The 27,564-nt window shown below is 45.6% G+C and overlaps 1 protein-coding gene across 2 annotated transcripts in view; it reads right to left on the bottom strand.

Moving 5' to 3' along the window:
* PRKCB (protein kinase C beta) overlaps positions 1-27,564 on the bottom strand; it is a 310,014-nt gene that overhangs the window by 12,686 nt on the left and 269,764 nt on the right. For both annotated transcript variants that reach the window (XM_061209992.1, XM_061209991.1), the window contains exons 13-16: positions 23,021-23,159; positions 18,613-18,693; positions 18,217-18,324; positions 13,156-13,296 (exon numbers count right to left, since the gene is read on the bottom strand). In XM_061209992.1, the coding sequence (XP_061065975.1) occupies positions 13,156-13,296; positions 18,217-18,324; positions 18,613-18,693; positions 23,021-23,159 (469 nt within the window). The remainder of the gene's footprint in view (positions 1-13,155; positions 13,297-18,216; positions 18,325-18,612; positions 18,694-23,020; positions 23,160-27,564) is intronic.

The following is a 27,564-nucleotide window of genomic DNA, read 5'->3' as shown; positions in this document are numbered from 1 at the left end:
CACCACCCCAGTACCTTTACTAAGTTAACATTTTGGTCTGTGTCCTGGATGGCTGGATGAATTGACAGATGGATGTTTTTTACTCTAAAAAATGTAGACTCATCACTTTATTCTTTAGCCTGCTTTTAAAAACACTACATGAAATATACTCTCAACTTTTTCCCATGTCAACAAAGTATCATATTGTTCTTATCTATTCTTCACCATTCATCCTAAACCTATGTTGCTGGCTTCAAATAAACTGCCCTCAAATAGTAATTAACCCTTTTACTTGCTTGTGTTTTTATAGCTTTGATTCTCACAAGTTTGTAAGATAGGCAGGAAAAGGATTATCTCCACTTAACAGAAAATGTGAAAAGTTAACAATTTGGTCAGGGCCATACAAGGTAAAGGAGGAGAACCACGATTCAGAGCCTGCTTGGCTTGATTCCAAAGACCACGGGGCCTCAGGGACATCTCACTGCCTCACAGACTGTATCCGATCACGTGGCATGGACTTAAAAGCTGACCTGGGTACCAATCTCAGCACCATCAATCCCCAGCCAGATAATTTGTAAGCAGGTTAGCTAAATTCCCTAAGCCAGGTTTTCTGTTATGTCAAATGGATCTATCTTGCAGGATACGGTGAGGCTGATTTGACAAAATGCACATAAAATCTCTGACATGGTACCTGGTAGCTGCTGTTGAGTGCTGACTTACCCAGTCCTGTCCAATGAGCTAATCTGATGGGTGTGGCTGTACCCTGGCAACTGAGGGATCCTACAGGCCCTGCCACACCCGAACCTATCCTAGCGAGGTAGAAGGTAGATGGGCCCCTGGGCTGGACAGCTGGAGTTTGTCCAGCAGAGTAAACTGGAGCTTTGTTTTCCCTAGACATTCCAAGGACAAAGCTGGTGGCAGGGGCTGAGCTCTGCCAGAGTAAAGAGATAAGACAACCACATCTATCACCTCCCCAGCTGCCCAACTGCACATACACAGGAAGGCTTCTCGGGGGTCAAAAAAGGAGAGGACGCCACCCCGTAATAGGTGCTGTCAAACCTCCCACAGGCCTCTGCGCTGGAATCCATCTTGGCAAAAAACATGTGCACACATATTGGGGAGGGCCCTAGGACAGGTCAGGTGTGGAAGACAAGTGAGCTAATTGGCCAAAGGTAAGCAAAGACCCGGAAGAACTGCCCTATATAAATGATTTAACCACCTCTTCACCGCACTTCTCCTCATTAGGGAGGACACCCACACCCTTTCTCTCAGGGTGTGTATTTCTGCCTTGCTTCTGTCTTAAATAAACAAGCTGTTTTTCTGTGTGCTCTCCCACGTTATGCTGTGTCTCTGATAATAAACTTTGTACCTGTTCTTACAGTGTTTGCCTCTTTGAGAAATTCATTTTTCAAACAGGGCAAGAGCCAGGGCAACTTTGCTTCTAGCCTCTAGCCCCTGGTAGACTAGCGGCTAGGACTTCTGGTTTTCACCCAGGCTACCCAGGTCTGACTCCTGGGCAGGGAACTGAGATCTCTCTTCAAGACCGCTCACTGCTGTCTCTCTGTGATCACGAGGATATTATCATTAACAAGTTACAGGCACTTAAAACACGAAATCTTTCCCACCAAGGCTGGCAGGATATGTGGGAAGCCACAAGGTGAAGCCAGGCCCTGGGGCTCCTGGTTAGAGGAAGTGAGGAAAACGTGGGCCCAGGCACAAAAGGGACACCTCCCCTCTCCCGTCCAAGCCTCACTCCCTTGGAAAGACATTTCGAGCAGATTCACACACCACCTCTGAGTTGCTGTTTTTCATACCCTAATTGGAGGGCATTTTGTGATTGCTTTTAAGAAACTGCACTTGTAAATAAACAAAAAATACACTTTTGTTCTTTCCCTCTCTGGGTCATGGGCGTGTCTTGATCCTCCAAGTTCAATTGTCATCAGAAGTCTTCATGCAGTATCTCTGCCGGGAGTGGTTATGGAGACAGGAGGAAAATCAGTCAGCTCAGTGCCATAAAAACAAGGGAGAAGAGGGGCCTGAAAAGGAGGGAGAGACTCTGAGCTTATCCTACAGGTATACTCGCACATATAGGAAACTAGGAAGCTACTGAAAGAATGAAGTAGATTTAGACGTGCTGATAAAAAACAATGATATCACTTATGCGGAATCTAAAAACAATGATACAAATGAGCTTATTTACAAAACAAAAACAGACTCACAGACTTGGAGAAGGAACTTATGGTTACCAGCGGGGTTGGGGGCGGGGGAGGGATAGTCTGGGAGTTTGGGATAGACATGTACACACTGCTACATTTAAAATGGATAACCAACGAGGACCTACTGTAGAGCACAGGGAACTCTGCTCACTGTTATGTAACAACCTAAGTGGGAGAAGAATTTGAAAAAGAATAGATAACGTGTATATGTATAAATGAATCACTTTGCTGTACACCTGAAACTAACACAGCATTGTTAATCAACTATACTCCAATCTAAAAGTTAAAAAAAAATAAAAAACAACCTCCAAGATGGAAGGGAGGAGTAGAGCCAGGCATGGGAATTGAACACGAGCACTAATATCCTTGTGTGTGATGTGGAGGACTTCTGTGCTTGCACACACAGTCTCCAGAAGGTCACCCAAGGAAGCCGGTCGCAGTGGGTGGCTCTGGGAAGGACAGCCAAGGAGCCTAGTTAGGGGTCTATGGGAAGGTACTTAATTTCACTGCATAGCTTTTGATGCTGCTGGAAGTTTTTACTTTTTCAGATTTTTTCTTAAGGAAGGAAGATCAAAGTGCCCAATTTGATGAGGTCAAGAAAGATAAGTCCACCATGAGAGGAGACAATTTTGAGGTCATTGCTGACTCAAGGAGAGAAATTTCAATAGAATGGTGGCGGCAGAAGCCAGATTGCACTGAACTGTAGAAAGAATGGAAGGTAATGAAGTGGAGAGAGCAAGAACTCCTTCCAAAGTTTGTATGAGAAGATAGGGCAGTAGCCCTAGTGGTAGGATGGAGGGATCCAGGTTTGAGGCAAGGGATTTTTAAGACGAGAGACTTAGCATGTTTCTGTGTCGAGGAGAATGAATCAGAATTGAGTCAGAGTGGATATCTGCTGGGCTTGCAGGCACAGTGGCTTTATTTTTCTTGGAGGACCCACTCTTTCCCCTCTGCAAGATGTCCACTTTAGATAGGGGCAGACCCAGTCACTTGGCAGGTGACCCAGGCCTGGCCGATCAGAACATTCCATCCCCCCCACCCCCAGGCCCAGTGATTGCTTTAGAGATGACCATATGACCCAATATCTTCCGACAAGATTGAGTTCCAGGCTGCTGGGAAGTTTAGGAAAAGGAAGCGCTTTTTTTCGGCAGAAATTGCGAAAATAATGGGACGTAGTAAGTCTGGAGTAGCTATGTGCCCCAGAAAGCCTTCAGGGAATGACGAATGAAATCAACAGACAGGAAAGCAATCCCAGGGAGACAGAGAAGTGGATGGCTTTTGATATTGTTGAGACCCTGGATCCAGCCACAGCTAAATACTTGAAAAAAATTTAGTCATTACGTCAGTTTGAATTGGGTTCCTATTTGCAACCATAGGAGCTTTGATTAATATAGAGAGAAGCTGTAGGCACAGACTGGCCAGAGCAGACGTGCAAAGGACATGGGAGAACGGGGGTTCAGAGAAGAAGGGGAAAGTCTTCACGGGGGGCGGGGGGAGGCACCTGTTGGCTTACACACAGAGGGAAAGAGGTCAAAGAGGTCAAGATGACTATACAGGAGCAGGAAAGCCACCCACCCATGGGCACCCATGGGCCTCAATTTCCCCCCGACTTAGGAGATGGGGCTATCAGTTGAGACCAAGGGGACTGGAACTTTAATGGGGGACCTTCAGAAAACAGAAGGTTTGGGGACTTGCCCAGGGGACTCAGAGAGGGATTGGCGGGGCAGGCTTAAGAGCCCCACTGAGATTGGAGAGCCTGCGATTGTGGAGGCTCATCTTTACTCAGCTGCTGAATAGCAAGGCTGGTGGGTTTTTTGTTTTGTTTTGTTTTGTTTTTTGGCCATGCCGCATGGTTTGTGGGATCTTAGTTCCCTGACCAGGGATTAAACTCGAGCCACAGCAGTGAAAGTGCCGAGTCCTAACCACTGGACCGCCAGGGAAGTCCCAAGGCTGGTGTTTGAATCCTGGCTCTGTTGACTCTCTGTCCACATTCCTGCTGCTTGACCCAGTCTCCCTGGATCCATGTGTTCATCTCCTGAAGTTCTCCCAACCTTTGGTCAACAGCTTTCTGGGGCACTGTGATAAGAATTACAACCTGGGCAGGGTTGACGGCAGAATCTAAGGAGCTAGGTTTCATGGACATTCATTCAACGGAGCCCATCCCCCAGGAAAGTATTTAAACGTGGGACTGGACCAAGAGCAGTTCAAATCCCACATCTGTGCAGCTGAGTTGGGGAGATGAGAGAAGAAACATCATGGAGGCAAGAGTACGGGCTTCGACGGGAAAGAAATAGGACTTCAAATTAAATTGGCTGTGTGACCACGGGCAAGTTGCTTAACCTCTCTGAGCCTGTTTCCTTACCTGTACGGGGGAGCTAAAAATACCATCTATTTCCTGGGGTTGTTGTGCAGATGACATGAGATCAATAAATTAGACAGAGTGCTCTGCTTTCTAGTAAAATTGAATAATTTCATAGAACATGCCTGACCCATTTTATTGTTACTGTTGTAAATAGTGTTATTAATAAAGTCCTTCATGCATTAAATGGAGGGCGAGTTTTCTTGTCCTGGTTCTGTCATATTCCCTGTGCAAGTCACTTGGGGAAATCTCTGGGCCTCTGCTTCCTCATCTATAGAATGGAGGGGTTGAATTCCACTTCTAAGGGATCTTTCAATTCTTGACCTCTGTCACATTTCAGTGGTTACGGCCAGACATATCCTAACAGTTTCATGCTCTCTCTCAGCATGTGACCTTCCCGCCTACCATTTCAATCAAACCATTGGCCCCTCTGCCAAGGGACAGCTCAAAGTCACGCACCTGGCAAATGACTTAGGAACCTCACTTGGCCCAGGAACCTGTCAATTTAAACCATCTTTCAAAGGGAGCCTGGCTGAATCCACAGTTTAAGTAGGTTCTCCATGGATGGATGGAAAGGGAGATAAACAGATACACAAACTCCAGGCTACATGTCCTAAACAACCCTTGGCTATTTGTTAGTGTATGGATGTAGCCTAATATTTTGATTATGATCTCTGCAAACTCCACACTCTGGATAACCACGAGAACAAACAGAACTGGGTGGGAAAACGTCTACTTCTTAACGAGCCTGCCTTGAGTGCCTCATTTCAGATGCTGCCATGCCCTGCTTCCAGGGGTTAGTCAATGTCTGCTGTCTTTGCCAGCCTCGAAATCAAAGCCTTAAGGAACAAGTGAGATTTGCATCTTTTAAAAATCCTGTCAGTGAATTGTAAAAGGTGTGAATACGCTACATGTTTGTTGCAATATTTTAAAATAAATTTTAATTCATTTGAACTGTAAGAATACTTAGTCTTTTTCTATCATGTAACAGACACCATTAGATGCTGTTATCATGGTTCTCTCCCATCAGTGCTATCACAGACCTTATTAAAAGGGGCTCCAGGTGCTTCTAAAAATCTTTCCAAGATACTGAGCAGGTGAAATCCATGGTTCAAGTTCTGGCTTGGCCACCTCCAAGCTGCTGGACCTTGAGCAGATGTCCTAACCTTTCCAAGTTTCATGCCCTCATCTGCAACACAGTGACAATGACACTTACCTCATCGGGTTGTGAGAATTAAATGAGGTAATGCCTGGAAGGCACTTAAAACAGTGCCTGGCACAGACAAGAGCTCAATATTTTTTCCATGTATTTGAACAGTACAGGTTTTATGAGAAGTATTTTAAATCCCAATATTCAAAAAAATATTATCCTCTGAGCATTTGGTACTTTGGGGGAGCTAGATTCTATTCTTAAATAAATCATGTTAAGTAAAAGTTAGCTCCCTTTCTTAAGCCTTGAATTTTGAGTTTTAATAGCAAACATACAAAGGTTATGCTTTGTGGCTTCAATTCAGAAATGTCAGCACATCAAACACACGTTCAGACACACACACAGAGACACTTACTCATACAGTGTAAAGGGCAATTGGGTTTGGAGGAGAATTGTCACATGAACAGAATTGCAGCTCATTAAAGCAGTACTTGAAGCTTTTGACCTCAGCTACATAAACAATATTTTCAGATGACAGAATTACCAAGAAACCAAGTCCTGTGAGCAGTTCGGCATTTAGACACCCAGAGGATGCGAGTAATGGTATGTGATCCAGTAACCTACGCAGTATTTTGGAAAGGATATTAAATGAAAGGCTGAATAAAGTAGAATGGGGAGAAGGGGCTCTGTTTTTTTAGTTTGCAAGATTCCAAGACTTTCCAGATGTGCAGATGCCTCAAAATTCTATGGGGTTTTATGTAAAGTGATGAGAACAGAGAATAGGTAACCAGAGCAGAAATGATTGGCATCAGCCTATCATATGGGTGGGGCTGGAGTCTGTGAGCCTGACACCAAGGCTGGAAGGGAAGGAAGGAGGGGTGTCAGACAGTGTCACCAGACAGTGTCAGATGGCCGCCCTCGATGAAAGGATGTAGGGAAAGAGATATTTCTTAATGACTATGTCCTGTCCAACTGTACTCAACCCCTGCCCAGAGTGAAATGACGATCAGATGATCATGTCTTAGGACAAGAATAGAGCCACGCTTACTAGTGGGCAGGCCTCTGTACACACACCCTAGCACTGCAGGCTCCGTGGACTGTAATGAAACAGGGCATCCTTGTTGCCTTGTTACTTTTCTCTCACTCTTCAATTTGCTGCATCTATGCTGCCCGTTGGGTGAGTTGATCCAAGGGCTGCCTCCATGGGGCAACTGGAGGCTTGAGCCCAAGGTCTGTGTCCCTACCTCATTTTCAGGGCGAGCCCTGCGTTAGGTGTCATGAACACCACTGGACGTCACCGAGGCAATTCATAATGATATACGAACGCCATCGAAATCTCAATCAGGCGTTTTGATTTAAACACCTTATGCTAGCCCACCGTACACTGTGACATTATAGCACCACATACCACAAATTCTCCCATAAGACATGCTCACCCACGGTGCGGCCTCAACACACCCTCCACGACAGCACAGCCACATTCCAAGCTGATCACCAGACAGCACCTCCCACCTGGATTAGCGCGAGAGTCTCATAACCCATCTCCTGATTTCACCCCTCCCCCCCATTACAGGCAGATCAAGATACTGCTCTGCCCATCTTAGCTGGAGTAAAAGCCGCAGATCCTCAATGGCCTGTACCATCTGCCCCTCCCGCGGCCTCTCTGATCTCATCTCCTTTTACTCTCCCTTGCTGGCTCAGCTCAGCCACCTGGACTCTGCTCTTCCCTGAACGTGCCAGGCCAGCTCCTGCCCCAGGGCCTTTGCACCTGTTACTACCACCCAAACCACTCTCTCCCCCAGATATACACATGGCTCCCTCCTTCCCTCACCTTCTTCCCATCTTTGCTGAAATGTCACTTTCTCAGTGAGGCTTTCCAACGACCCTATTTAAAACTGACGTCTCTGTGACCCTGCTCTCCCAATCCCCATCCTTCCATGATGCTTAGCAACTTCTGACATAGTCACGGATTTCTATGTTCATTATTTGCCCACTTCCTCTAGAATATACAGAGATTTTTATTTTTATTGCTGTGTCTCCAGGGCCTAGAACAGCACCTAACATCAATAAACACCTGCTGAATGGATGACCCATAACGTCCCCACTAGAGGACGGAACCAGAACGCGCTGCTTCTCAACCCACCACACCACCACACGCCCAGCCACATACTCCGCCCTTCCACCACAAACCAGCACCTCCCATCCGCCGCACACTGACCTACAGCACCCTGCCACGCGTCCAAAGCCACATTCCAAGCACATTCTGTACTAACACATATACACCCCTTCAGCACAGCCCTCACCATGCCACACGGCACACTGACTGCAACAGGATCCACCAGTCAACTCACTGGCTGGTGGGACCCCACAGAACCATGGTGTAGCCCCTGCTACACCGTGGTCCAGCAGCATCCTCTCACCTGGGATCATGTTAGAAATGCAGCATCTTAGGCCCTACCCCAGACTGGCTGAATCAGAATCCACAGTTTAATCAGATGCCCAAGAGACTCTATGCACATTAAAGTTTAAGAAGCTCCGCTAGGCTGCATCATGGCACCTGTAGCATTGGCTGGGCAACGATATACTGCGGAAGTCACAGCCCCCTGCCTCCAAAGTCCAACAATTCATGCATTGCATCATCAGATCCTTCATCACACAACCAAACGATGCCATGACAGATACAAGTCAGCACCCAAATTATAGCCCTTTATAAATAGGGTAACTTACACAACAACCAATTTATTTGAGACACACTGCTGTACATGAGAAAAACACCCTGTGCTGTAATATATATCCCTAAAGAATCCAGTATGTTCCTCAGCCCAGTGATTGCAGCATCCTATTTGACAGCCTTTCATTTAATCACTCATTTATTCAGTAAAAATGATTAAGCACATGTTATGTGCTCAACCTTATGCTAAGCACTGGGATCCAACCCTGAAAAAGACAGTCGCAATCTTTTAGTCTCGTCAAAAAGACAGACCTTACACTGAACAAGTAATTACGACAAAGTGTGATGAGTTTGTTGATGGGACACTAGCAGATGATCCCTACTCAGGAATCGACAAGAGCCTCCCTGCGTGGGTGACGGTCTACCGATTTGATGAGGAGGAAGGAGGGAGGCACCAGGAGGATGGGGGATGGAGGGAGCACGGGAAGGCTTTGGGGTTTCCAGGTGGCTGGCTCCACGTGGGGAAAGCCAGGAAGGGAAGGGAAGGCACTGCATGTTTGAGGAACTGAACAACACTCAGAAATGCCAGTTCTTGTAGTGAGGAGTCTGGGGAGGCAGCAGAGACTGGACCTGGGGAGGCTCTAAAAGCCATATATGCTAAGGAACAATAGACATTATCCCGGGGCTGGCAGAGAGCCATCGGGGGGCTTTAAGCAAGAGAGTGACACGATCAGATGCACGTTAAAAAAATTACTCTTGTACCCGAAACAATACACGAGCCTAATGTGTTTCAGTAGTTTCCAATGCTACTCTGCGAAGAGCTCTTGCCACAATAAAAGAGAATGACTTTAAAAATCTATTTAAAATTATTTTAATGAACGTCCAATAATAGCACCCTTCACTGAAGTTTGAATATAATCCTCTGTTATTGCCCCATGTTTTTTCTTTCTCTTGCTGCACTCTATTTAATAGCATGCATGAATCAGGAACACTGACAGATACATGCATGCCTTTTAATATCCCGCGAGGCACACGGAACTCTGCACACACTCACTGCGGGCCTTTCAGAAGGTGTGGGGAAGGGGAAATGTGAAATCCTTGGGGGGGGGAGGGGCTCTAAGGCTGGCAACTGCTGTGTGAAAGGCATATGCCCAGATTGAATGAGATGAGTGGGTGGTGTATTCATTATTATGTTTATTTCTAATTCACCCTAAGAAAATCAAAGGCAGTGCCTCTTCCCCTAAGAGCTGGTTGTAGAACATCTTGAAGTCTATAGCCCAGTCCAGTCACTGTACTTTGAAAGTCATTGTTAAACCCGCATGAGGCATTTCAAGACATTGGCTGGCTGGAAACCATATCCAATATAGAACAGTTGAAGGATCCTGCTGATCATCACTAACTATTGTAATCTTTTTGTATTATCAGTGATAAGAACAGCTAATTTTTCCTGAGCACCTTCTCTGAGCCAGGGTAAATATTCAAAGTATTTAACCAGTCAAAATGGGCTCTGGTTGTCAGTTACCAGTACTAACTGGCTAAACTTCAACCTGACTTTGAGTGATCACTATCCGAGAGGTTATAAACTGACAGCCACAGAGGGTTCATGGGTGTGTTTTATTTGACCTGATTTGTGTTTAATTTTTAAAACTTTGTTGCTGACATATTTATAAAAGTAGTGAGATTTCATATGAAAATCCCAATGAGGATGGAGCAATGCAGAGCCTGCATCCCTACACGACCAATCTGGCTAGCCCAGTGCCCGGCTCATAGAAGGTTCTCAGGAGAAGGTAGCTGTTATTATCATGGATAATATAAAAAGAATACAATAATTAGTAATGAGCCACAGGATCCTCCAACTGGTCCACTGGAGAAGAACACCCGCAGAGCCCTTGAGAGCCACCAGCTCCCCTGTCTGCCCCTCTCCCCACTACTCCCACCTCCCTCACTGACATTACCTGCCTGGCCTCTGTAGCCACCTGTTCCTGGAAGGTACCACCCCTCACTCAGACTGTGTGAGAACCAGTGTCTTCCTCTTAAAGAGAGCTCTCTCCTTGCCACATTCCTTTGGCCTCTGTCTAGCTTCCCTGCCTGAGCTTTTGACCATGAACTCCACAGCAGTGATTCCCAGCCTAGAGTGTTTATCAGATTCACCTGGAGAGCCCCACCCCCAGGGTTTCTGATTCAGGAGGTCTGGGGCAGGGCCTGAGAATTTCATTCCTAAAGTTCCCAGGTGATACTGCTGGTCTGGGGACCACACTTTGAAAAACCACTGCTCTACACGTAAAGAATGAACCTCAAATGTCAGTGGCTCAGTGCTGGTGGGGATGGGGGCATGTGCGTCTTTCCTCTGGCCAAGTGAAGAGAGATCAGTCCACATTTTGAGGCCTCATGAAGAGCCCCACAAAACCCAAATGGGTTGGTGTGTGCCACCTCCAAGTTCCCAGTTTCCTGAATGGAGAATCCACTCTTCTCTTCCAGATTGCTTTTTGATCTTTTTTGATATAACAAAAGTGATGATACTGCCTATGACATGCAGGTGTACACACGAACCCCAAGTGTACACGTGGACATTATCTCAGGGATTAGCGCCAGCAGGACTCAACACTGTTCCACCCCCCAAAGACTCTGCACCCAACACAATGACCAACATGTGCCAAGCCGCTAACAAAACCCATCAACCATCCCAGAGCGCCTACTGTGTACCGGGCACGTACTGAGTGCTTTATGCATTATAAGCCTCCTCTGATGGAGAAACTGTTATCATTGCTGTACTACAGACGATGCAGCAGAAGAGCAGAGAGGGGAAATGGCTCGTCCAAGTTGTCCAGATGCAGAAAAATCAAGAGACGGGGGCTTCCCTGGTGGCGCAGTGGTTGAGAATCTGCCTGCCAATGCAGGGGACAGGGGTTCGAGCCCTGGTCTGGGAAGATCCCACATGCCGCGGAGCAACTAGGCCCATGAGCCACAACTACTGAGCCTGCGCATCTGGAGCCTGTGCTCCGCAACGAGAGAGGCCGCGATAGTGAGAGGCCCGCGCACCGCGATGAAGAGTAGCCCCCGCTTGCCACAACTAGAGAAAGCCCTTGCACAGAAACGAAGACCCACCACAACCAAAAATAAATAAATTTAAAAAAATTAATTAAAAAAACTCACCAACATGAACCTTCAAAAAAAAAAAAAAAAAGATCCTGCAACATTAAAGCCTTAAAAAAATAAAAAAAGCGATGGTTTGTTGGACCCACTGTATTCACTGAGGGTCAGACACTATTAGGAATATTGTGCTCAATCCTGTGTCTGTATTTTAAGATGGATGTTGATTACCTGGAGGACAACAGGCACCCGGAGGTGATGTCTCACGGGACATGCTTGCAGGTGGAGGAGGGGCGTGTTTAGCCTGGAAATCGCAGGATTCAGGAGTATAAGGATGTGCTACAGAGAAAGAGGCTCCGGTTGATAGAACAGGACCCAGTGATGGCAATGCTGGGGAGGCTGATTTGATATCAGTATACATGTTGGCAACAATTAGAAGGACCACAATGTGGAACTGGCTGCCTCTAAAAGGACCCTGTATCTGAACACCAGGAAGTGCCCAGAGGGAAACAGGATTCATCAGGGATGCTGTGATTCTAACCATTTGGGATGTGCAGGACTGGCGAGATGACAGAAGCAGCTGGGAGGCTTTCTTAAACTACATGTCCTTTGCCCCGGGCATCCTGGTATGCCTCTAACGGAGTCAGACTCTCTGAATCCTCGCTTCCTCACACACTGGCTGAGTGACCTTGGACAGAGCACTTAACCCCTCTGTGCTTCCATTTCCTCTTCCATTACATGGAAGCACCTGCAAAATAGGTTGTTGTGAGGATTTAATCAGATGCTATGTGTGAAGTGTTTAATATGGCCGATAAGTGGCCAAGAAATTAATAATAATGATATCAAAACAAGCACCATTATCACTGTCATTTTCTTCATCTTAATATCTGAGAGCCTCACAATTTCAGGTTTCGATGACAATGTTTATGGTCACTTTGCAGCCTCAGTCGGTAGTTTTACAACCCATAATAAAGTTACCAGGTCTCCGCTGTACTTAATCTAACAAAGAAATATCCTCCCAGTAGAACCCCGATTAATTCAGGTGCAAACTCCTCCTCCCTGCCGAGTCTTCGGGGATGGAAGCATTACCGCGTGCACACAACTGCAGGAAATGTGAGACCTTTACTCTTCTATTCTAACAGTTCTCTGAGAGCTATCTCTATGCCCAGAGCCTCCAGGAGGGCTACCAGCACGTCACTCATTCTGGTTCGCCTTGGGTGGGAGCTGGCTGGTGGTTCTGTCTTCTTTACTGACTCAGATGGAGTGTATATTTCAGAATTAAATTTAAATACTGTTGAGATACACAGCATGACCTTTTCAACGTCAGTATGAAGAGAAAATGACACAGTTGAACCAAGGAAAGAACGAGGGCAAAATTAGATTCTTTATCACTGTCCAAAAATGGATCTGAACTCTGCCCACCCAAGAACCATTCCCCAAAAGCTGCCAGCTCGGACAGTTACAAGAATTGAATCGAGAAAACAAAAACTCGATGTCCATGGTCTTTCCCACATTTATCGAGGCCGTGTGGATGGAAATCTCCGTGTTTGTACCCACTGCCTTTGAGTATAAATGTGAGCACTCATAGATCGAGGTCCACCCCTCGGAGGACACCGGGGGCACACGCATCGGAGGGAGAAAGAGCGCGTTATGATGCGGACCCCTCAACCAGAGAGAACGGTTTACTTACGGCTTTCGGCTTATACGGGGGTTGAATCTCTTTGCGTTCAAGCTTCTCCCAGTCAATATACCGGAAAAACGCGTGCTCTTTGATGTCACGTTCACCTTCAGGTCCACAACCCAGACGTTTGCCCGGGTGTTTGGTCATCAGCTTCAAGAGAAAGAGAAACGTGGAATTTAATGAATTTCAGAACAGGAAACGTGGGACTCTCAGAAATGATCACTCCTATGAATTAGGGGAGACAGCGCAAGGAAGAGTCCCAACTAATCTTTATTTTTTGCTTTTCATCCCAGCAGTAATTTCCTAGCCAGGTCTTTCTAATAGGAGGACCCGACAGCAGTGTCTGTTGTTCCCTGTCCCAGAACAAGATCCCTGATGGTTAATCAAACCTCAGCCTGAATGTGGTCCTGAACTTCAAGTTAGAAATGTCACATGATTGGGGCTTCCTTGGTGGCGCAGTGGTTGAGAATCTGCCTGCCAATGCAGGGGACATGGGTTCGAGCCCTGGTCTGGGAAGATCCCACATGCCGCGGAGCAACTAGGCCCGTGAGCCACAACTACTGAGCCTGCGCGTCTGGAGCCTGTGCTCCGCAACAAGAGAGGCTGCGATAGTGAGAGGCCCGCGCACCGCGATGAAGAGTGGCCCCCGCTTGCCGCAGCTAGAGAAAGCCCTCGCACAGAAACGAAGACCCAACACAGCCAAAAATAAATAAATAATTAATTTAAAACTTAAAAAAAAAAAAAAGAAACGTCACTAGATTCATTTTGATTTACGAATGAGGTTTATGCAGTTACTGATGCATTTAATGAGAACAGTTTCAATATCTTCAAATTCCCCTCCTGCCACCACGAGGAAACTGTGGAGTTTGACCAAAGCAAAGGGCACGTTCATTCAGATAATATTTGCATTTCTCAGTAAAGCACTTGTGAAAATGACAAGTCAGAAGAAAAAATATTAGTCAAATGGACCCAAGTTTCAAGTAATTACTTTCCAAAAGCTCATTAAATAGTCAAAACCTAGCCCAGCTCATTTCTCTTGTATCACACATTACAGTAAACTCCGCTGAGGTTTCTTTGGTGTCCCATTTAAATTACTTAATTATCAAAACCCTCCATCTTTGGGTCTCTGAGCCAGTGCTAAATAACAAGATGAATAGATGCTCCAAGATGAAACCAGACAGGCTTCCTCTTGTAAATGAATCCAAAGCAGCATGAAAATATCTCTGATCTCAAGACTTCAGCAAATGCACAGAGAGTAAAGAGGAGGAGTTGATGATTAATTAAAAAAAAAAAAAAGATCGGCAAGAGGCCATCAAAAGAAGAAACAAAACGACTGGAACATACAGGACCAAGACGCTTCCCAGAGCTGACCTGACACCAAGTAGCCCATGACGGTAGACTCCTTAGATTTTTGCCCAGGGCTTCAGGATTATGGGGGAAGGGATGAATCCAGCAATTCACACCTACTCTGTTGGACATTTAGCTCAGCCTGATTCTTGCTACAGATAATTTGTCATCAGAAGCTACCCTCCTACACACACACACAAGCACATACTTTCCCTATATGCTTTACCTTCCAGGGGAAAAATAACTGGGCACTTATGTTCTAAGCTACTTCTTTATTTATATATTATATGCCTGGTCTTACCTGATTCTCACAATAACCCAATGAGTTGGGTGTATTACTTTTTACCATTTGAGTGACAAGGCAACTGACACAGAGATAGTAGATGGCAGAGCTGGGACTGGATCTCACCTCCGCTGACCTCTAAACCTTGAGTTTTTAGAGAAATAGATTACATGTGGTTCCCCAGGGATATTTGTGGCCTGGCTTGGTCAGGAAAAGTTTATGGAGGGCAAGGAAATTGGGCCAAGCCTTGACATTTGTATAGGATTAGGATGGCAGGAAAGAAAGGGTTACGAGGTCTTGGTTAGCACAACCAGTAACCCTATCAATAACGGCTTCTGTGTCCTGAGCACTCCCTGTGTGCCCAGGCTCTGTGCCAAAGGCTTCTCAGCTGTAACACATCACTCTTTCATCTCCACAACAACACTTTCAGGCCTCAGAAACTATTATCCTCATTTTCCACATAAAAAAACTAGGTCCTGAAAAGTAGTCACCTACTCAAGATCACACAGCTAACTAGCAGAACTATGCTTTGAACAGATCAGCCTGATTCAGAGTCTTGAAGCTCCAACAAGTTTCTTCTTGTTTTCACCTTAATGTGTGGCCAATTGGGGCATCTGTCTGCTTTAAGTTTGTACAAAGTGGGAATGGTGATCTGAGCAAACGTATACTAATTTTTTTTTTATGGTGGAAAATAGGGTCTTTAATGGGATGGAAAATAGGACATTTTCAACTGGAACGGCACTGTTTTCAAAAACCTAGCTCACTTTCCATGTAGGCAGGAGAATGCCAGGCAAAGGAAAACCACTGCAGAAAATACCCAGCACTAATGCGAGGCTCTGCTCAGCTCCTGCACGCTGAACTCCTGTGCCCAAACCCAGCCATGCAGACAGCTGGACTTAATCACTCTTCCGATCTCTGATCACCTCCCAGACAGATCCCCTAGGGCCCACGGTTCAGGAGGAAGCATTTGGCTGTTCACTTGAGCATTACCCCTTCTCTGGAGTATCAACCTTGAAGAAAAAGCCCACACGGGCCTCAGCCGACACAACTCAGAAAGCTCCCCAAACCCAATAGTAAGAAAGTCACCCTCGTTAATCCTGAAGGTTATGGGTCTGAAATTAATAGAAATCTGCTCTACCAGGGAAACTGCTAATTGGAGCTGAAGCTGAATGCAGCTGACCTGGAAAACCCTCTCCTCCATGACCCACTTAGAACCCCAGCTGTCTAAGCAGGCAGAGCTGTGAAGGGGAAGGTCTTGAGCATGTATCGAGCACCTACTATAGTGCCAACACCATGCAAAACGCTTAGCTCTTCTGTTACCTCATTTAACGCTCTCCAAAACTGTTTAATGAGGATTAATATTCCATTTTTGGAGATAAACAGAAGCTCACAGATACAAAGTAACGTGCTCAAGACCACACACCTAGGAAGTGAAAGGGTTGAAATTTGCAAATGGTCTTGAGCTCCAAAATCTGTCACTTTAAAAATCCCCGTCTCGGGAGATGCAAGCTCAAAAAACAAGACGAGGCTAGCATGTAACATAGCAGTGCCAGCGTTAGTAATAGTGGGAGTAATAACCCAAGGGTTTTAGAGCAGAGTGCCAGACTCTCTTCTAAGTGATTTCCTTGTATTAACTCATCTAGTCATCAGAGAACCCTATGTGCAGTCCCATAGGTGTGTCCTCAATCTGTAGATGTAGTTGAACAACTTCCCGGTTGTCATAGGGCTAATAATGCTGGGATTTGAACTCACATGGGGATTTTTGCCCAGAAAAATCAGGATAGGAGAGGGCATATTCTATCTAAAGAGACACTGGCTTCCAATTCAGCTGACTGATGCCTTACAGGAATGACGGACCAGCATGGAGAGATCAGATTTTTCAAGAGAAACTGGACAGCTGAATGTTTATGGGAAACCCCTGATCTTTAAATGTTGGCAATTATTAAACAAACTGAGAGCTCATGTATGACTTCCTCCCTCTCCCCAACCCCGTATAATGTCTACAGGGGTTTGCCCTGGCCTTGTTCTATGCCCTCTCTTTGCCAAAGGGCCTCGCTTAAGCTCCTAATGAACCTCTCCATGCTCTGTTCCTCATCTTCCCTCTCCCTGCCGCATACCCTCAAAAACTATTTTCAACCTATAAATTTTAAGATGTTAGGGACTGAGACGAATTCACATATGTTCTCCCCAGGGATATTTGCATCCTAACCTATGCAGCTGACACACAAAGCTTAGGTGATTCACTGAGAGTGGGAATTTAGGCAGCATGGCAAGGTGCTTCTAGATCGAGGGGCTGGCCCAGCTGTTATAAACCACCTGAGTCTTCAGCTTTCCTTCACCCAAGCCAGCTCACATGGTGTCTGATGGGTGCGGAAGGGCAGGGCTGGGTTGGGCAATGGGAAATCTGCAAACACTCCAAGAATCTAGGACTGGCGGCCCTGGTTCATCCAGACACACAGGTGGGCATGCTCTAACGCTGAGAATGCACTGGTACTGCTGACTGGTGGGAGGGAAAACTTTATAAAGGCAGCATCCCTGGGCCCTGTTCTCTGGGGGTCTCTCAGTGTTGCTTTCATACTTGCATCAGTTGAAAAGTTACCACATTTGGTTAAGATACTTAAAGGCAGTGGTTTTCAAGCGACTTTTTTTTTACAATACAGATGCCCAGACTTACTCTCTGGGGTGAGGCTGAGGTATGCGCTTTCTGAAAAAGCACTTCAGGTCATCCTGATGGCACCAACGGGGAGGACCACTGGTCTCCAGGGACTCACCCACGTCACTGTGAGCACACCCTGGCTGAACACAAGATGCATAACAAGCAATCCTTACCCCAAAACATGTGTCCTGCTTTGTTCACAGGTGCAATTTGCATACATCACAATGCACAAATGTGTGAATTTCTCAGCCATTTGTGGGTTGGGGAGGGAGTGCGGGTTTGGGGACACTCAGCTTGGGTCAACTTATCTAGAGAATTCCTTAAACTCAATACTGCTTGATAGTTTCTTAGGACAAAAGGCACACGCTCCTAGTATGAACTAAACACGTAGGCCCCAGCGCAGAGTGAAGCTGACGGATTCGTGCCGCAGAGCTCTTGTGTACCTTCCCCTGGGTTCCAGCTCTTTGGCAAAGTCTCTGTGCTTCCTACCTCATTCATCCCATTAGCATTCCCCTGTGCTGCCTTAGAGCCTGGAGCCCAGCCAGCAACAAGATGCTATTACAGGCAGTCCTTCACGGTGCTTCTGTGCGAATTAGAAAAAAGCTCCCTTTCCTCTGGGCGGTAGCAGCTCTGTACCAGGCTCACAAGCTGGCAAGTGGGGTGAGGGGTGGAGTTCAGCCTCCACTGCCCCTCCCCCACCCTGGGCAAAGCATCCTTGTGCAGGGCACAACCAGCACCCCTGTAGGTGGCGGTCCTGGCCGCAAGCTGTAAGGGGCTCACTCACCCCTTTGCAGATGGCCACAGCTTCCTTGGACATGGACTTTGGATAAGCCACGTTGTGTTCCATGATAGACTGGAAGAGTTCATCTTCATCCTCCCCTTCAAAGGGTGCCTGTGGGACAGAGGATAGGGTGGGAGAAGGAGTCCTGCCTGAACCTCCCCCAACTGCCCCAAAACAACAAGCGCTGCTCCCTGGGGTCCACAGCGAAGCCACACTCAGGGATTCCAGGGAGAAGATAAGGAAAACTGGTGAACAGACTAGGGTAATAACCCCAAGGTCATGGAAGTCATAGAGGTTCAGATCTATGAGCTGGTATCAAGCTGACACTTTCTCCCAAAGAAACCATGAGGATGGGGATGGGGGAGGACTTTCCTTACAAATCACTTAAAATTCAATTACCTGCCCAGCCAACATCTCATACAGCAGGACTCCGAATGCCCACCAATCCACGGACTTCGCATAGGGCTGATAAGCAATTATCTGGAAAAGAGAAGGCATCTGTCAGGGAGACTGCAGGTTCTTGCAGCGGCTGAGACGGAATATGCGCTTCTTTTACAATAAGAGTGGAGCATCCCTGGGGGCAGGGTGGTGGGGGGAGAGTCCTTCCTTTGCCTGTCACCTACCTATTGTGAAAGATTAAATTGGCTGTCACAGTCCCAGATGTGGGTCTCTGTCAAAAAGAGTCAACAGGGGGCTTCCCTGGTGGCGCAGTGGTTGAGAATCTGCCTGCCAACGCAGGGGACACGGGTTCGAGCCCTGGTCTGGGAAGATCCCACATGCCGCGGAGCAACTGAGCCCGTGAGCCACAACTACTGAGCCTGCGTGTCTGGAGCCTGTGCTCCGCAACAGGAGAGGCCGCGACAGTGAGAGGCCCGCGCACCGCGATGAAGAGTGGCCCCCGCTCGCCGCAACTAGAGAAAGCCCTCGCACAGAAACGAAGACCCAACACAGCCAAAAATAAATATAAATAAAAAGAGTCAACAGGGAGCCCAGTGTCCACCCAAGCTATTTCTTTACCTTAGGAAGATGGATATCCAGAGATACCCGCAGGCGGGGAAAACATCTGTGGATGTCACTGCCTTTTTAAAGCACCTAGTATGGTTGTGTTCTTTTAAATTTTAATACAGTGAGCGTGGCATTTGAAAGAAGAAAACCCATCTTCGTTTCTCATTCCTAAAGTAATAACATTTACACAACAATGTGAATATATTTAAGGCTACTGAACTGTATGCTTAGAAGTGGTTAAGATGGTAATGTGCTTTTTTGCCAAAATTAAAAAAACTTTTAAGTTAAAAAATGTAATAGCATTTATTACTATTTTACTATTTATTTAAAAATATAGATAAGCTAAGAGAATGCAATTAAAATCACCCATAATCCTTTATCAAGAGAGAAATTATGATTGATATTTGGTCTATTTCCTTCTAAGTTTTTTTCTATTAATATATATTAAGCTCTGTGTGTAGGTATGTGCTTTACATAAATACTTTAACGTGGAATTTTAATAAAGTATTTTATTCATTTAGAATTTCCATGCTAATATCTGCACATCAACATAATCAGCTTTTACCTCCGCATAATGTTCCATTGGATGGATATACCAAAATCTATTTCATCAATACCCAACTGATTAGGTTTCTTCCACATAATTAGATATCTGGACATTTGTTCAATTTTTTTTTCCTTAAGATAAATTCCTAGGAGTAGAACTGGTGGATCAAATGGTACATATAGTTTTAAAGGTTTTGCTATTTATTACCAAATTGCCAGAGCATGGCAAAGTCTAGAACAGCTGTGTGACCATCCATCAGGATGTAGGGGTGTAAAACTAACTGTATCAAAGGGATTAGAAGGTGATACAGCAAAGGTTAAGGGCTGAGGATTGAGGGCCAGACAATCCAGACTTGGAATCCTGACTGCTGTTTCCCAGCGTGTGACCCTGGGGGAAGTTACTTAACTTCTCTAAGTCTCAGTTTCCTCATCTACCAAATGAAGTTTATAATAATATCTCTGTCATAGGCTTTTGTGAGGATGAAAGAGAAATATGTGCCTCTCACTTATTATGCCCTCGGAATGTCAGCTATGACTCAAAAGTTCTCTAATTCGGTCATGGTTTGTTTTACTCAACACATGTGTCTGAGCAACCTTGGCTATAAAGTAACTGTCCGTTTATCCAATTCCATCTCCCACCTCGGCTTCCGCCCTGAAATCAGAACTGTCCTCTGAGGAGAACTGACCTCAAGGGATGAAGAGAAAGCTTTCTGGGAGAACACCTATTGCAAGTGTTTTCACACTTTTAAAGTACTTTATGTCTCCTTCGATCCTCATGACAACCTAACAAGTTAATCCTTTTACAAAGGGAAATAGAGCCTGCGGAGGTGAAAGAAGTAGCCAGAGGCGATGGGGTTAGTTAATGGCAAAGCAGGGGGAAACCTGCCCTGAGTTTACTCCTCTCACCAGCGGGCTGTGAGCTGGAGGAGGATGCAGCTTTCCCAGTAACACAGGTCGGGGCTCGTGCTTGCCGGCATCATGAGCACCCGGGAACTTTTGAACACCACAGATGTGGAGGCCCACCCTGCAGGGATTCTGATTCCATGCATCTATGGTGACGCCTGGACATCCCCACTTTAAAAGCTCCCCAGGTGACTGTTTACTTTTTGGCAGCAGGACTTGTGAACCAGAGATCATTGAACTCATGGCAGATCAAGGAATTGTGTCTGATGTCCTAATCAGCAAAATGATAATAAAGCAATGTATGTCACATGCGGATAACTCCATTGGGTCCTAATAAAGGATTAAGTGCTTAAAGGATTACTTTCCAATTCCTCAAGTAATACACAAATACATTTACCTTGTGAAAAATTTAAACAGTACACAGATTAAGCTAAATTCCCCTTTACGATGGCCTTATCCTCAGAGGTAACCAATGTTGTAAAATCAGTCTGTAATCGTCCAGATTTTCTATACTTTTGCATGCATATCTACATACTCATAAGAAACATATAGCAGTGTTCTGTGTATTAGTGCTATTTTCCAGAAATGGTGTCATATTGTATTTATCATTCTGTAACTTGCGTTTTTTCTCTCAATGATATTTCCATATCTGCATATACAGATGCCGAATAGTATTCTGTACTATAAATCATTCAGTCTATTGCCCATCCCTGAACCAACAAACATTGTTCAAGGTAGTGCAGACAGGTGTGCTCTGATCTTTGTAAGGGCTGAACAATATTTCTTTTTTTTTTAATTATATATTTTTATTTTTATTTTTATTTTTGGCTGTGTTGGGTCTTCGTTTCTGTGCGAGGGCTTTCTCTAGTTGTGGCAAGCGGGGGCCACTCTTCATCGCGGTGCACGGGCCTCTCACTATCGCGGCCTCTCTAGTTGCAGAGCACAAGCTCCAGACGCGCAGGCTCAGTAATTGTGGCTCACGGGCCCAGTTGCTCCGCGGCATGTGGGATCTTCCCAGACCAGGGCTCGAACCCGTGTCCCCTGCATTGGCAGGCAGATTCTCAACCACTGCGCCACCAGGGAAGCCCTGAACAATATTTCTTAATATGAAATGTAGCACTGTTCCTTTATTGATCGTCTTTGAGGTTGCCTTCCGTTTTTCATTATTTTTTTGTTAAGATTTTTTTGATGTGGACGACTTTTAAAGTCTTTACTGAATTTGTTACAATATTACTTGTTTTATGTTTCAGTTTTGTTTTTTGTTTTCTTTTTTTTTTTTTGGCAGCGAGGTGTGTGGGATCTTCGCTCCCCGACCAGGGATCGAACCTGCACCCCCTGCGTTGGAAGACAAAGTCTTAACCACTGGACCGCCAGGGAAGTCCCTATTTTTCATTATTAAAAATAGTGCTGCAATGAAGAAAGGACTTCGAACACATATCTTTCCACTTATGGAGTGTGTGTGTGTGTGTGTGTGTGTGTGTGTTGCAAACTAGATTCGTAGAAGAGGAACAGCTTTGGTAACAGAGTATGCAGGTTTTAAATTTAGTGCCAAGCTACTTAGTGACATGGGGCCTCCCGTCACCATTGTTACATATGAAGCCTTAACAGTCAAGAAAAGAGGAATTCTAGAATGTCCATTTCCAAGACTCTATGCCAAGCTCTCAGTTCCTTTCCAAAAAAATCCAGTAACAGATTGCAGAATGCCACCTTTCTGAGCACCAATTCAGAGAAAAAGGAAGGCTATCATCTGGCACAAATTTTTGTACCATGACACACTGGGGAAATCCATTCTGCAACTGACCGTTTCCTTTGGGAAGGAACGGGGAGGCACTAAAATAAATCTTCACACTTTCATTTATATCTTAATCATAGGAAGAAAAAGTCTGAGTCTTTTAGGATTTAGCACAACTACTGCATACCTATTAGTACACAGATCCTGTGTCATAAGTCAGTCCAGAGGATCAATCAATCCCTTCCCCCCTCCCCCTTCCTCCCTCCCTCCCCTGAACAAATGTTTCAGTGTCATAATTAGGAGGTATCCTATGGCCATGAGCCATAGCAGCTTGATGAAGAATTTTACTGATGTGTGGTGGATGGTTCTTTTGAGTTTTATTTAAATTTTCTCCCAAACGTTGATGTATTTTGGGCCTGAACTTCTGGATGTGTGCTAAGCTAATTTTCATGTGTGATCGCAAAGGAATAATTTAGAGGACAGGAGAAGGACCAGCCTGAGGTTTGCTTGTCAGGTACCCCCTGAACCTTTCCCAGCTCCTATGTGGCCACCTAGGGCCCCAGGGAGACATCAGTACATCAACACAACACAGACACACCTTAGGGGTTGGCATCAGCTCACCTCAGGGGCGATGTAGTCTGGAGTGCCACAGAAGGTCTTGGTTGTCACTCCGTCCCAGATGTTTTCCTTACACATGCCGAAATCAGCGATCTTGATGTGACCCTCAGAATCCAGCATCACATTGTCAAGTTTCAGGTCTCTGTGCAGACAGAAGATTTAGAGATTTAATTAAATGCTATTTATTTCAAGTCAACCAACAGCCACTCATTATGCGCCAGACACTACAGCAGGGGTGTTGGGGGCACAGCCATGGGTACGACCCAGCTCTTGCCCTCCAACAGCTTATAATCTGGCAGGGAGATACAAGGGTGTACAAACCCCTGTGCTTCGCTTTTCCTACAGAGCCAACTGTGCCAAGCGTCTCAGAAGGACACAGTGAGACAGCAGTTCTGAGTAGAGTGATCCACAGACAGCTAAATAAAGGGCAGAGCATCCACAGATGCTTCCTGTATCCAGGAGCATCTCCAGAGTTGACCTCTGCAACTTCAGGACCGCTTACATTTCGTAGGAAGATATGTTTTACACAAAATTTTTGTTTTTAAAAAATCTCTGAAGATCACGGAGAAAAAAACGGATTGAGAGCATCTTATTTAACACCAAGTGCCCCAAGCTCTCCTAAGCCAGTTCCTAGGCCATGAACCCAGGAGTTTCTACTGATTCTTTCAACCAAAAAATATGTGTTGCACACCTACTATGTGACAGGCACTATGCTTTGAGTGAGGTATATACTATGAACAAGATAAACAAGCATCCTGCTCTTGTTCGGATTAAATTCTAGTAGAGGGGAAAAGACAATTACCAAGTATTCAAATCTATAAGCATGCTTATTATAGCTTCTGATGGATGGTACCAAGGAAATAAAAAGAATGAGATGGGCAGGAACTGAAGGAGGTTACTGTAACAGAGTGTCAGGAGGGTGTCACCTCCATGGAGTGATGTCCTAAATGGCACGGGCTATACTCCCATTCTTTTATTTCATCCGTGTTGATGAAGAGAGTTTGATGTTTGGGGACCCTTGCACACTCCCAGTGTATCCGAAGACTCCAATATCATCACACTTTCCTCCTCCCTAAACATTGACTCCAATGTCATCACTTGGTGTTTCAGCATCAATGAGTAGGGACGATCTATGGGCCAGACTTCCTCAATCCCATTAGAAATCCAACTTTTTCAGAGGTAAAGGGATCTACTGTTCAGTTCAGATCTCTCCTTTAAATCATCTTCCCTGGGTGGTGGACATCTGTGGCTTCTGCCTATTCTAGCATCCTGGGGTGAGAGCATCCTACTATTCCTTTGAAGAACCACCTTCCCTGATTCTCAAGCCATTCTCAAGCATCCTAATATTCCTTTGAAGAACCATCTTGCCCGATTCTCAAGAACCACCTTCCCTGATTCTCATGGTTGGTGATGCTGCCCTTAACTTCTGGTTCCAGGAGTGGTCATGTGGCCCTGTCCTGGCCAGTGGAAATGCTGCTGGTCACAGTGACTGGTTCAGGAATGGCCACGTGACCCACTATGAGCTACTCAAAGCCTCTGAACATCAACATCAGCCCTGGCATTGTCGCTGATACCATCAGGAAAGAGATGAGCTCTTTTTACATTGGGATTGCTCAGGTGGTAGACAGTAAGTCTAGAAGTGCCAGGGGTCACAGATGGAGGGAAGAAAGCTAGTATAGATAAAGCAGAACCTAGATAAAGAGAATAAATGCTCATAACATCATTTGAGCCACTGGATCCATCCAGGCCTGAAGTGAGATCTGCCTCCTGGACTTTTCAGTTATGTCAGCCAGAAAAGGCCTCCTTTAATGTAAGTTAGTTTGAATGGAGTGGCTGTCATCATCTTCAACTAAACGAATACAACCTGAAAATATATCCTGGCATCTACTATCTGTGTCTGTGAGGTCTCTTCATCCAAGGGGAAGCTCACTTGCACCCCAGTGTTTACCAACAGCAACATTCCACGATCTCTGGTGCTGTCCGTGGTGCTACCCACATCCAGCCTTCATGCTTCTCTACAAGCCAGAGAGGTCTCTGAAGGCCAGCTTGGAACTTAGAAAAGCTGACTTTGCAGAAACTTGTTTCACCTAAACATACCAGGTCTGCATGTGATTTGATTGACAGAGATCCATGACATTCCCCTCAGCTTGACCACATGCCCCCAAAGAGGCAGCTGGGGCAACTCTGGAAGTGAGGACATCTTCGTCTATTACAGAAAAGGAGCTTCAGGTGCTAAGAGCCAGCAGGTCATGGGGCAGGAGCACGCCCTGGTCATATTCACTGTAACATAATAGTGTTTTGATAGCCCACTCCATTCTTTTGTTTAATGTAATAAATCCTCATTTCTGCTTCTAAAGGGGGCTGGCCAGATGTTTCATGTTCACAAATCCATCAAGGGCAAAATCAACACACATTCCAGAGACGGCAATCTACAAATCAGACACTAAGTTTGGAAGGGTCGTTTGTCCTCCCCCCAACCAACATCTCCAGCCATGGTCCTCAGAGAGGGCAAGTCTAGCATGATTCCTCATCCTCTTTACTTAAGAACTGTCCAAATAACTAGAGATCCAAATGAAGAAGAGGGGGATTTATAACATTTAAAGACTTTACCAACCTGAAACCAATCTCTATGAAATTAAAAAACCATATATCTTCTGTCATGTAAATTTTTTTTACAGTTTTCACTTGATTATCAATTGCAAATACTGTCTCCACTGAAGTTCCTGATTGTGAGCAACAAAAACCAACTCTGACTATTTCAACCGAAAAAGGAATTCTTTAAAAGGGAATTGGGGAGCTCAGAGAATCTCCAAAAAGGCGGAAGAACCAGATTTGGAGGCTACACAGCCAGGAACAATGCCTAATTGCAGCACAGAGATGCCCCAGCGAAGATGCCACTGATGTCACCACTGGGCACAGACATCACCCCTTGTTCCATGAAGCCCTAACACTGGGCTCTGGATGCTGTTCCTAAGAACCGCTTCCCCTCACGCCTCTGGCAACCAGACATAGCTGATTGACTATGGCCCCTCTCGATTCTACAGTCTCTGTTTTCTTGGTCACTAACTTCTGATTCAAGGTCTTCAGTGAGTGTGATGAGCATCAGAGCCTGAGTTGCGTGTCTGCTCTTCCTACAGGGAGGCTGTGAAAGTATCTGGCACGTTAAATCTTTAGAGGAGGATATGGACTCCATTCCTACTCACAAATGAAAGGGGTTCAGATGTTGAGTGGCTTAAAAAAGTGATAAATATGCCCTAAATGTATAAATAATGGAGGAAGAGAGAGAGAACGTGTCGTTAGCAGAAAAAGCTTTGCATTTAGGCACGGTCTAGCACCTAGAATGCTAATCTTTGCATTTTATGACTTGGACCAAATGGACCCCAGATCCCAATCCAGCTCCCTGCTAGACTGGAAACCTTGCCTTCAATCCCAACCCTGTTGGCAAGGACTCTAATCATTTCATCTCCTGTTTCCTCCACTGGGACTGGATTTTCTTCCAATAAACTTACAGTCCCCTGTTTGATCTTCTCAGCAATGCTTGAGTGCCTTGGTTCTATTCTGGTGGAGGCCCATCTTGTATAGGAGTTAGGTTCAAATGTCAGCACATAAGGTGAAAACCATGTAGAGTGAACAATTACCCATGATCCCTGGTGTTTTGGTTAAGCACCAGCTGAAGTCACAGGCTTGAATTTAGGGGTCATGTCGTATGGAAGATAATGTGTACCTTTCAACACCAGAATTACATTCAGCACAAGATGCTCCCACCATGACAGTCAAAGGAGAAACTGGGGGAATTAGAGGCTTCACAGGTCCTGTCTCATGCATACGTGGTGACACATATTCACTGAGGACGAGCGTGGGCTGAATGACCACACAATTTACAGCTTAAATTATTATGGTTACTCTCTCTGTTTCTATTTCTTCACTGAGATCACACTGTGCCACGTAAAGCCACTTGGCTTCCTGACCTTCATTCCTCCATTCAGGAGCACACAGGCAGAGTGGGGACTCTATGCATTCCGGATTTGCTACTTCATGGAGTGAAAAAAAAGCCCCAGGACTCTGCAGGCTTCTTGCAAGGCCCTCACCTTCCATCCCTCCATCCCACCAGGGCCCATAGCCTCACTTCCAGTTTCTGCCTTGAGATCACCAGGGCTAATCTCTTTATGCCTTTTAGTTCCATATCCTTCAATTGCTTTAGGAAGACCAGGCCTCTGAGGGTCTTCCCTAACTCTTCAGACCCTAATCTCATGCTCTGTACAGAATGACAGGCAACCCACCACCACCCAGCCCACACCAGCCCCCTCCCCTGCTTGACTTTCCTCCATAGTACCTCTCACTACTCGACAGACTGTATTAGTATGATTTAGGTATCTGTCTTCCACCACTGGAATATGAGTTCTACAAAGGTGGGGCTTTGTCTGTTTTCTTCACGCTGTATCCCCACCATCTAGCCTAGAGGCCAGCACATGGTAGGCTTTCAATAAATGTTTGTCAAATGAATGAATGAATGAAATGGACTTTGATGACTCTTCAGGATCTTTTAA

The sequence above is a fragment of the Eubalaena glacialis genome, chromosome 13, assembly GCF_028564815.1.
Source record: "Eubalaena glacialis isolate mEubGla1 chromosome 13, mEubGla1.1.hap2.+ XY, whole genome shotgun sequence".
NCBI classification, from domain to species: Eukaryota; Metazoa; Chordata; class Mammalia; order Artiodactyla; family Balaenidae; genus Eubalaena; species Eubalaena glacialis.
This window is presented reverse-complemented; position numbering and strand designations above follow the sequence as displayed.